Source organism: Notolabrus celidotus, chromosome 21 (genome assembly GCF_009762535.1).
Source record: "Notolabrus celidotus isolate fNotCel1 chromosome 21, fNotCel1.pri, whole genome shotgun sequence".
NCBI lineage: Eukaryota > Metazoa > Chordata > Actinopteri > Labriformes > Labridae > Notolabrus > Notolabrus celidotus.
This window is the reverse complement of record NC_048292.1, coordinates 12,882,682-12,895,055: the sequence shown is the minus strand read 5'-3', so window position 1 is coordinate 12,895,055 and position 12,374 is coordinate 12,882,682. Positions and strand designations below refer to the sequence as shown.

The following is a 12,374-nucleotide window of genomic DNA, read 5'->3' as shown; positions in this document are numbered from 1 at the left end:
CTTACCCTTTTAAATCTATTTATTTTAACTCTTTGTATTTTTAATTTTGATGCTATAACTTATTTTAATTACACATTTTTATTTTTGGTCTGCATTAGTCTCTATTTTATTTTATTTTATTTTGTTTGAATTCTAATTTTTATTATTATTATTTTTATTATTATTTTCCCCTAATATATCTTGCCATTGTTTCATTTCTGCTTCTTTCTTGTTTTTCAATCGCTGTAAAGCACTTTGGGTTGCATTTGATTTGTATGAAAGGTGCTATATAAATAAAGCTTGATTGATTGATTGATTGATTGATTGGTTGATTGATTGATTGATTGATTGATTGATTGATTGATTGATTGATTGATTGACTGATTGATTGATTGATTGATTGAACAAACTCAACACCAGCCTACAAAAAGATTCTTGATTATCAACAGACCAGTTTGTGGGATCGATGGTTGTCAGAGTTGGTTGTCAGAATCAATTTCTCAACCATGGACTCAAGCTCAACAAACTTAAGACAGGATCAGAACTGTTTCAAGGCAACTAGTGTTTTGGTTTATTGAAAGAGTGACCCTGTTATCTGGCCACCGGAATCCCAACATGAATGTGTCAGTGGTTTACAACAGCTGCTGGAGCACATAAAGAGTCTTTGTGAGTGTCCAAATAAAGTTTTTTTTACTATATGCCAAATTGAGTATCGACAGAGTGAGATAAGACCTTGATGTTGTGTTATGATTAGTCGCGGTCAAGATTCAGTGGTCTAACAACTTATGAGCAAAAGAAACTTCAGTGGAGAATATCTCTGCCACGGATAATGAAAGCAGTTTTACAAGAAAAGTTAAAGCAAGCAAAAACAACCCTCCTTACAGAGGAAGCCCTATGGCCTCTTAAATCTCAGAAACTTTTTCCCCAAAGGTGTTGCAACTATTTACACTTCTGTTTATTTGCCCACTAACAGCTTTCACAACCTGAAGCTCTGAATCACCCACAGGGGTTGAGTGTGATCGAACTCTTCACAGGGGAGAGTGAGAGGGGAATCTGGAGATCAATATTTTACTGATTTGTAAACCAGGCTGAAAGCCAAGAAACCATCTGAAAGCTCTCCTTTGTTGGGAGGATTTATTTCCAACTCTGCGCTTGGTCCAGAAACAAAACATGAGCCATATGAATCGATACTTCATATAGTTTAGTTTATCAGTGAGATCATATTTTTCATCGGAAATGCTCAAATATTTCAATTTTGCAGAAGTTGAACATTGTTCTTGAGTCTTTCTTCTTTTAAAGGTGCTGTCCATGGTGCTGAAGGGTGAGCCCAGGTATAGAGTTGGCGCCTAGATCTAACATGAGGATCTATTTTGGCTTTTTTTGGTTAAGATTATATAAAACTAGATTCTGGAAGGAGACTCAAACTCCTACACTGAAAATGTGGAGGGAGCAGATGACAGGAATTCTGCAGAGAAGATGTTAGGGAAATTAAACTCCAGAAACAATATGATTAAAGAACAATGGGACAGCTTCAATGACTTTAGGACTGGGGGAAGCAACGTTACCCTATGAAGAATCTATGGTAATTGCCCTTAATATGTAAATGCAAACATAAATGTAAATGAAAACATAAATGTAAATGCCCACTGTTTCCTGCCAACCTATTTCATTTAAAAAATAATTATTTGGTTTTTTTATCTATTAGGATTGTTTGTTTTGTTTTGTTTTGTTGCATTTATTTACATATTTACTTATTTTATCTGATGTTGTCATAGTCCATTTTATTTGTTATGTCTTTATTGTTCATTATTTTTGTTTAAAAAAACAGAAAACTCAATATAATTACTAATTATAAAAAAGATTATATAAAACTAGCTATACAACCATCATAAAACTATTAGGAACACGGCAAATACATGAAACCCCAAGGTCTAATGTTGTGTGCATCAGTTAATGTAATTTTTTTTCAATTTTACTGCTGATATGATTTTACACTTAGAGTTAAATGGTAAATTTTGGAAAACAAGAATTCAGACAGGTATCAAACAACTATGAAGTCAAAACTGAATGCTAGTATTTATGAAATGTCAGGTTCAGATAGACATCCTGGTCCTTTCTTGGCATTTCTGTGTGTTCAAAAAAGGCTTAGCACAACATTACCAACATTTGTGGTGCACTCATGTTCGGATAATATGGCTAAATGTTTGGCTTGCTTACAAACCGTCTGATTGCTCTTGGCTTGTGCGTACCGGGGTAGTCATGTTCCCAGATTTCTGCAACTACTTTGGCAAGCACAATTTTATCATTACAAATAAACATGACTGCCAAAACTTTTAAAAGCAAGACAAGATGTTATAACGTGTAATCATCCCTTCAAACCTGCTCGTATTCTCTTGAAGAAGGTTGTTGAACAGTTTATGCAGTGCGAGAGAAAAATGACAGACAACTCGTGACAAGATTATCACAAGGATAAATCATGGTTTTACAAGTCATATTTTAATCCATGTGCTTTACAAGGATATAAATAATGGCCAAAATTACAAAAATCAGTGTGCTGGAAGCCCAAGCCTATGTACATAAGTTGGTCAGCAGTGATGTCACCAAATAATCCATCTTCACTCAAAATACAATCTCTACGATCCACCATCCTTTTTTATTTCCAACCTTTATTTTGGTACCTTGTTTCCAGTGCCACGTACTGCAAGTCCTTTATTCTTTTCTCTTTTACATTACATGTATGAACAATGAGTTGGCAAAATATCTATGTACATTTATAATTGGATAACGTCTCATCCAAATAATACAGTAATACTGCGTTTAAAATAGTACATCTGCTAGATAAGAGTAGAGCCCCATGAGACATGATGGAGGACTTGACCTGACAAGAGTTAGCGAGCCACCTGCAACATTCACTCTGTGTACAAGTATGATCATCTAGTTTCCGATTTTTTTTAAAGGATGGCCATCATTCTCAAGCCCAAGGTTTTTTATCTCATCATATCATAGAAAAATAATGTGACATTAAGACAACAGTAGACAAGAATTGCACAAGAATAATCATAGTCATCATGGTAATATAATACTCTCATATTAAACATTAAAATGTCGGGCAATACCAATAGAATATTTTTATATTTTTTTAAACGCCGGATGCAATTTGTTCACGTAGGTTCATCATCTGTCCTGATAAACTCACACGTTGCATCTTGAGTGCGTTGTAGCTCATCCAATCACATTTACACGCTTGTGCATATATCTCTGTATTATTTTCTGACTTTAAAGAAAATAAAAAAAGATCAAAAGAGCCGTTCCTCGAACCCATGCCCATTCCAACCCTGACACATGCCCAGTAGTGCCCTTTAGTAAAGCCCGACAGATGCCCTGTCACCATAATCGGCATCCATGGAGACCCTGTGCCCGCCCAAATGTTCACAGGCCACGCCTCTAAGTTGGGCGCATTAAACAGATCCTGATGTAGCTGAAGAAAGTTGAGGCTGCTTTCAAATGAGTGTACATTCAGAGCAGACTGGTGTCTGTCAATATGCAGTCCTGGTGGTGTGTTGTGTGCATTCATATGTTAAACTGTGTCAAGCATCATGTGGATGAATGTTAAATTCTGTAGTCAACCGTAAACACTGTGGAGTAGCGTCCATGTCTGTAGTCCTTTGCAAAGTGAGCAAGAAGGTCCTTTGTAGTCCATTTTGCATTGTGTGTGTGACAAGGTCCGTGTTTAGGGCTGGCTACATTCTTTGCATTCCACAGTAATAGACATGAGCGTCCGGCATTGCCCTGCAAATGAGATGACATCACTTATCCAGAGAGCCCTCACACCCCGCCTCTCCACCGGCCCCCCTGCTCAGCAAATCCAAAATGGCCACCATGCGTCTCACAAGCCACATGCTAAAACCTTTTACATACGAGATCTTTTCCCCCTCAAATAAAATAAAGTTTACGGTCAGAGAAAAAATCCATGTGGTTAAAATAATTCAAAACATTTACACACATATGTGCTGAAGAAGGTGCTATAAAAGGAAAAAAAAACCCACCTACTTCTTTCTGTTTCAAAGGTTAAGTTTGTCAAAGAAATTCACAAGTCTGTAAGTATTCTCAAAAAATAATCTGATAGAAAGAATCAAAAAGTTGAAATACATTCTTGTAGCCTGCTGGATGAACCAGTTTGAGTCAAAGTTAGACTGTGCTACATCACCTCTCTCACCTCTGTTTGGTTAAAAAATGTCTATAAAGTCTGAACTTTCCTCCAGTTGTCATGTTCTGACAACAGCCCCCCTCATTGTCAGCTCCCACACCGGGCTCAACAGACAGCTAGAACACTGTCACAGCGCTTAGCAGTACTCTGGTTAAAAATCTCATTCAAATTGTAAGGGGAAGTTGCACAAAGGGGCTGAAATGCAGAGAAAGAGCGAGGGATGGAGGCAGTCTGAGGAGATAAAAGGAGGAGAGATGAAGCCAAACGGTTGCACCCATCAACAGGAAGAAAAAGAAACAAAAAGCTGGGAGCAGAACAACCGACCAGTTGTCCTCTGAAAGACTGACAGAGAGTTCAAAAACCTAGCTGATCACTTCCCCTACAGGTGGAGACAGAAGTGCACCACAGCCCCGGGTTCAAAGGTCATGCGCCAGCCCTGCAGGCAGGAGAAGGGGCGCGGGCCGAGGAGGGGAGAGCAAAAAAGAAAGAAAAGAGACAAGGAGAAAAGTAGAGACAGCGCAGCGCCAAACGTCATCATGCAGTGGACAGGCTCGGCTAACAGGGCGGGGCGGGATGTTTTGTTTATTTTTCAGCCGGTGAGGTGACGCGGCGGCGTGCGTCGCTCGTGCCCAACTCCGGGGCGGGGCCCCAGTACAGGGCAACCTCTGAAAGGCACACACACACAGGAGTGGACAAGGCGGGTGTATGTTAGAAAATAGTGGTCTCGTACTTGGTGTTGACTCCTCTCTTGGCCTCCTGACCCGGCTCCACAATCCACGGCACGTTGGCGTGGCCCTTCTGGTCCATGGACGGCTGCTCCATCTAAAGATGGAAAACAAAGATGAGCGAGGAGTTAGAACAAGGGCCGAAGTATTTTCAGTCACCTGAGTATCCTCAGAGTTGAGAATGATACACATTATTGCATTGACATGTTTTCAAACAGAACATGAATTGAGACACATTTTGAACTCAATCAGCTGTTTAAAAGAACAGTCTGGACTCTGTCGGGGAGTCTTTCTTTCTCCTTACAATTTCATGCTGATCATGTCAGTGAGAGCAACTGCAGAATTAATGACATTGAGGATAATGCTTCTTACACTATAATGTAATAACTCAAATGTGAGAAGGAGATGAGCTACATATTACAGATGAGAAAGTGGAACAGAGAACATGAATAGAAACTGATCGTCTAGAATAGCTCCTTGGTTTACTCCATCTTTACATTTCCAAATACAAGATCCTTCTGGATCTATAGAGTTATAATGCCATGCCTTGCATTACACACAGTTTACAGAGGACTATTGCTGTGTCAGGCAATGAAAGTGGTTTCCAGAGTGTGTTGAGAAAACGCTGCAAACTGGTTGGACACTTCAAGCATGGTCCAGTAAATACAGCTACAAGCAGAGAATGTACAACAGCCGGGGCCTCTAATCCATGATGAAACTCCACACTGAGTGTGATCACCCGGGTGCAATGAAACATGGTCCCTCACTACATAGCAGTCTCTACCATCAGTGAGTGAATGGGTATGAATGGGTGAATGTGACAAGTAGTGTAAAAGCGCTTTGAGTGGTCAAACAGACTAGAAAAGCGCTATATAAGTACAAGTCCATTTATCATTTACCATGTGAAATTGATTGACAGTGTTTTGTAATTCCTGTGAAATGGATTCAGTGCAGTCAATAAATACTGAATTTCTTCAGTGACACAGATATCGTGATGTATCGTGATGATATTTCTTGCAATATATCGATTATCGCAGAATCGCTGTATCGTGACAGTATCGTTATCGTGGGCAAAATATTGTGATAGTATTGTATCGTGAGGGACCTGGTGGTATCCAGACCTAGCTGCCACTGTGGAGCTTTTGTGGCTTCAAAGCTGAGAAACACACCAAGCAAGCTACACTGCTTTCAAAACGAATCATGCTGCGACCAATCAAGCAGCTGGGGTTTGTTGCTGAGGATGTTTTTCCTCCTTTCAAATAAGTGGAGACAACAGCATGAGACTAATGCTAAATTTATACAACTAATATTTCAAACACAAGTAAAGCAATATTGCACTTAAATATTAAACCAGTAGAAAACTCCTTCTGATGAAAAAAGAATCAGTCCTAGGGTTCAGCAGCACACTTAAAGAGCCATGCCTCTCTTATCTTCTCTCAACATACTACCACAGCAACAATATATAAACTGAGTGTGTTATTAATCCAGTTCTCTATCCTCTCCCTCGAACACAGCCATGGCAAGGCCCAATAATCTTGTTATGGGGTTAGAGGATTAGGGACAAACACATTTTCGATCTCACAGCAGGCCACATCATCATGCTTAGTGGAGAGCATCACTTCACTCTCAAATTCATCACCCACAAATAAAGCTGCCAAAAGTTCTACGCATGCCCTCATAATACATTTTAGACCAGTATCCTTTCCCAGTGTTCTGCAGAAAAGATGGACAACAGTGACTTATGTAATGCTGCAAGGACTTTGAATGTATGATACGGTTCTGTAAACCTTCAAAGAATGGCAGTATCAGTTATCCAAGCTGATGCAAAACATGCTGTATGCAATAGCAGTCTATCACACTTAGCATATTTGAGTTATTTCTTGGCACACTGTGTACACTGTGGTAGAGCTGTCGTCTTTTGATAACCCTTTAAATATTGAATTGCTTGTTTGCACAATGAAGATGTGACGGAGGGAGAAACTGTTGATCAGGAGGAGAGCTCCTTTGAAGCATTCATCCATCCATCAATCATCCATCCTGCTTATCTTTGGCTGGGATGCAGCAGCAGGCCAAGCAAGTTAGTCCACACATTCCCCCTCCCCAGTAACATACCCCAGCTCCCCCTACCACCTCACTCCCCACCAATCCCCAGCTGTTCTGGGTCTTTCTCTGGGTATCAGATCATTTGGAGGAATACCTGTGAGGGGAGGCACCCAGGAGGCATTCTTCTCAACTACCCCTCTTGACTTCTTCTAATATGTAATAGCAGCTCCTCTAAAATGTGTCTAGACTGCTTGCCTTGTCTCTAAGGCTGTCTCCTCTCCCCTCTGCTGTCTGTATCATTGATTTTATTCTTTCAGTCACACACATGAGCACAGGGAGGAAAAAGTCATGACTATAGGTGATGGTTGACTTTGCCTTCCAACTCAGCCACCCTCCAGGTACATTAAAGTACGATGCACTGTACCTGCATGTGATAAACTTGTAAACTTGAGATACCATTTGACACTTATTTAGGGAAGCTTAATCATCCCTACCCCTTCACATCTTGTGGCAAACAATCCAAGTGTGAGCTGAAAGAAACCGCTTTTAAAAAGCTAACAGAACCACATCGTCCGCAAATAGAAAAGACAACGTTTGGAGGGTCCCAAAAAAAGATTGAATTACAAAGTAAAAGCTGCAGAATCTTTGCCAAATCCATACAGCATACACTTGAGTAAAATGAAGACCAGGGCCCATATGCATGTCCAGCCACTACACAAACGGGACCATTAGTCTTAACATACCGTTATGGAACGGCCCATTTGGCCGTAGCGTTCGCTGCATGCACGACTGCAAGTAATTGGCCAATTAACTATTGCACCATGAAAGCGAGGCTGGTGCAAAACGTCACATATCCAGGGAACCTCCTTGAAAATCCCTATCCAACAAATTCAAATTGCGCATGCCTACTACACATAAACAACAATTAACATGGCGAGCGGTACCAGTGTGACTAAGAGAAGGTCAAGAAAAACAATTTTCAGTGGAAGAAATTGACATTTTATTAAAAGAATATAGAATGAACAAACAGCTACTGTATTATCAGCAAGTCAATTGTCAAAGATAACAAACAAGGAGAAAGGGAAGGTTTGGCTGAAGATCTTGACCTGGGTAAATGCGTGTGGTGTTTCTGAGTGCACTGTAGAGATAAATAAATAAATCGATCCCTAAATGTCTGTTATCTTGGCATATTTTGTCTTAAACAGTAACTCATAAGCACAATGTCCTCCATTCTTCAAACAGCCTAAAAGGTGTGGTAATCCTGCCGTTAGCACGTGTAATGGTGGAGTCTACCGCCATTAAATGTAATGCTTTGTTGGGGCGTTAACCTGGCTCATGCATACTGCTAATCGATTTTTTTTCACCATTAGTACAAACGGCCCGTTTTCATCGCTAATGGCTGGGCGTGCATACGGGCCCAGGTGACTCATGGTAACGCCCCTGGTACCTGATGCTCCCTTGGGACCCTCTCTGGTTTTCAAGTCCACAAGCAGGCTTCCCCTGCCATCTGATCCAAGTCACCTCTAGATGGTGATGAGTTGACAGCTCTGCTTCACTGAGTGCCCAGGACATACAGTGATCACTGATCTTTGCCCTCAGGTGTTCTGTTACCAGGCACATTTGTGAATAGCCATGTTTGTATTTGTATGTGTTGCACAATGTCCAAAATTGAAACAATACTTTGATAAAGATCAGGATGCCTATACATCCCAGTGTCCCTGTTTTTTGCTCGTACTAAAGTCCCCTTATAGAACCCTTTTTGGGGTAAACCAGAACCAGCAATCTGAGACTCTCCTTACAACTTGAAGACACAGAAACAGCCCACATGTTCTCCATGGTTAACTCAAATACAGCAGGGCTCAACCAAAGGCACATGAGCCTCCCCACGCCTGCCTGGAACATCTCACCCTGAGCAAGAATCCAGCCTTGCCCAAGGAGTTTGGTTCCAAAACCAATGACATCCTGGTTTGAAAAATTTTCACTGGACTGGGGTAGTTAAGTGTTAAGTTTTTAAAATCAATCCTTTGCTTATTTTCATGTAGTACTTATTGCTTTTCATACTTTTTATCGACATGTTCACCATCTCACATGTGAATCTTTAAAGAACCAGTGTCTCTTGTTCAGGAAACGGTCAGCTTGTAAGAAATGAAATGGTTTGGCTGTACAAGTCTGCCTCAAGTTCCACTTTATTTTGACTGTTTATGTAGATTGAGGTAGTATCTGAATATCAGACATACAGTCACTGCAAACACATGACAGAAGGATGCAGAGTCAGTTGGATAAGAGCAACAGAATAAAATGGATGCACTTACAAATGGCGCGTTCTCCTGTGCTAAAAGAAAACCATGTAAGAAATAAAGGATAAGAGAAGGAAAAGCGTGGAGGACCTGTGATAGAGCTTTGTGAGGAAGATGGAAGAGTCGAGGGGGAGGAAGAGGAGGGTGGAGAGGAGGCCGGTGAGGGGTGTAAATGTGGCCCAGTGACCAGCGGCTGGCGGGGGGCATGATGACCTACAGGGGCAGAGGTCATATACAGGTTTAGGAAAGCCTGCTCGGCAACACCAACACCTATAACAAGACAGCAGCACGGCAAAACCACTGCAATGACAGAGCAGCTGCATGGCAACAGGGATAGGGACACCACTCCAAAACCAAAGCAGAATCACAGCAACAACAAGGCAACAGGGTTTTGCCCTGGCAACAGCTTGGGGCAGCAGCGTTACTACAAAACAGTGAGAGTATGCAACATTACGCCACATATATATATAGCAACTCCTGCACTGCAAAGACACTCCCAGAAAGATGGTTACATCAACTGTGCAAAACCTCACATCGCAGAAGGATCGTCACAACACAGACTCGTATCAAAATTCTCAAAGTTAGATCAAAGTCATGAAAAATCCTGCAAATGAGGTGAGATAGCTGCATGAAAATAAGCTATTTTCACTTCACTGGAAGTCTTTTTCACTTCTTTTCAGAGACATGTAGCTGTAAAGATATCTGTTGGGGGTAAGGGTCATGTTTTTCAATCCCATTTCAAAGCCACACTCAGGTCATTCTACCCAGCTGTTGCTGATCACAGACAAAAGAGTCTTATCAGACACTTTTACACTAATGACGGCAGGTTAAGTGGAAGTTTGTTAGAGATTTACAAGCAGATGTGCCCACATAACACACACACACACATCATAAAAATGGTAATGGCAGGGTGTGGAGGAACAGACGCGTGTGGGCAGAGAAACAAAGCAACAGTATTTTAAAGCACAGGGGCTTGAGAGGTGCTGCAGGATGGATATTATGGTTGGCAGGTGGCGGGAATATTAAGTGAATCCTGCAGCATCTTTGCCCTGCTGCACACCACAAGCCATTACACACACACCCACACACACACACACACTCACAAACACACACACACTCACACACACACACACACAAACACACACACACACACACACTCACACACACACACACACACACACACACACACACACACACACACACAACCCCCCCCTCACACACATGAGCACAGGGAGGAAAAAGGCAATTAATAGTTAATGTAATGGTAGCCGAGTCAGCGGATTGCGTGTACACATGCCATCGTCTATCATCTCTGCAGGCACGGACCACACAAATACTGCATGTTCTCTTTAAAAAAAAAATAAAAAAAATCTTTCCCCATCTTTCCTCACTGTCTCACATCTCGCTCTAACTTTAGAACGTGAGGCCGAGCTTCTGGAGCCAACATATCTCCACCGTCTCCTTCCTCCCATGATTCACAGCATGTAAATGGACTTAAATATGTCACATATTAATATAGCAGATGCTGTAACCCTATACCTGTCACTTTGGACACACATGTGCTGCTGTGCTGGCTGATGCGTGTCTGCTGAGGATGGATGTGTGTTCAAAGTGGGTTAGTGGGACTATTTTAAAGCTTGTTGGGGGGGTTGACAGCTTTACAGACAGACTTTGTGACGCTGTGTTTGGATGAGGTATGATGAAAGGCCAACACACTTCTGTCTCAAGTGTCTAATATCACAAAGCTAGAACTTGTTATAAACGCCAATGCGATTAGATGGACTGTTAGACAACTGTTGGGGGCTCAAAGGCTGTTTGTAGTGCGATGGAGCTCCAGTTTCACTATCTCACTGATCGCTGGTATGAGGTAGTTACACTCAGCAAAGTGTAGCAATTTGCAACCATGTTTATTGAAGAAACTAGCTTTTCAATCATGGAGGTAACAATGCCTCATTTGTTTTCCTCAATGTTTTTGTAAAAAAAAAATATCACAAGGGCTGGTTGAATTAACCCTCTTACATGGTTTAATAATCTGTTTAGTTGGTAAGTTGGATATTTCCCAGGAAAACAATACATGTCACAATACAGAGGCCATGATACGATACGTATCGCGAAACACATTGATTTTGGGTGTTGACCAAGTCCAACATAGAATATATGACAACAGCTCTTCCTTTTTGTTGTAAATAACAGCAAACCTTTAGTTTAATTATCCAGAAACTTAAAATACACAAACTGTATGGCCAAATAAAATATTCTTCAATTTTCAAGCATAAATTAGCCTTTTCTGTTGTGTCTATTTGCCTTTTTTTTAATGTTATATCTATAAACTGAGCTGCAAGGTGGTACAGCAGTTACAGCAAGAAGGTTTGAGTCCCCAATCAGGCTGGGGCCTTTCTGTGTGGAGTTGCATGTCATGTTCATGTGTGCATTCTCTTTGAGTGCTCCAGCCTCCTCCAACAGTCCAAGAACATGCCCACCAGGTTGTTTAGTCACTCTTAATTGTGCAGGTTGTCTGTCTCTCCATGTTAGCCCTGTGATAGGCTGGTGACCTGTCCGGGTGTACCCCGCCCTTGGGCCCAATGACAGCTGGTATTGGCCATAGACTGTATAAAATATATAAATTATGGACGTAGTATCCGTGACGTCACCCATCTGTTTCTGAAAAGCTATTTTGAAGCCAATCGCCAGCGGCAGACATATTGCTGCTGTCGAGCGATTGGGATGTAAGGAGGCGGGCTTTGAGCCTCCTAGCCAACAGCTACAGTGTTCCCGCCTGTCAATCAAGTCAGCTGTGCCTCTCATTGGAAGACTCGTAATCTCAATATCTTTGAAATTGCTGCATTAGAAAACAAATTCACCCGTACAGTGTATGCTGTTGGAGAAATTAGCTATTCAGACAACGCTCGTCTTTTGTACCAGGCTGTAAACATGTTTTTATTTCTGCTGTAAAGATCGGCTTTTTTGAATTGGTGTGTATGTGGATTCCAGTACTTCCGGAGCCAGCCTCAAGCAGATCCTCTATGAACTGCAGTTTTTAACACTTCCACATTGGACTCATATTTAAAGATGATGGATGGATTAATACCCTGGTTTCACTTGACTTTGAATCTACTTTCATTT

General features: G+C 41.3%; 1 protein-coding gene across 5 annotated transcripts in view; it reads right to left on the bottom strand.

The window, feature by feature from the left end:
* Positions 1–2,453: 2,453 nt before the first annotated feature.
* Positions 2,454–12,374, bottom strand: part of anks1b (ankyrin repeat and sterile alpha motif domain containing 1B) — a 375,728-nt gene continuing 365,807 nt past the window's right edge. For all 5 annotated transcript variants that reach the window (XM_034673234.1, XM_034673233.1, XM_034673237.1 and 2 more), the window contains 2 exons: positions 4,917–5,008; positions 2,454–3,768 (listed from right to left, as the gene is read on the bottom strand). In XM_034673234.1, the coding sequence (XP_034529125.1) occupies positions 3,720–3,768; positions 4,917–5,008 (141 nt within the window). In that variant the 3' untranslated portion in view covers positions 2,454–3,719. The remainder of the gene's footprint in view (positions 3,769–4,916; positions 5,009–12,374) is intronic.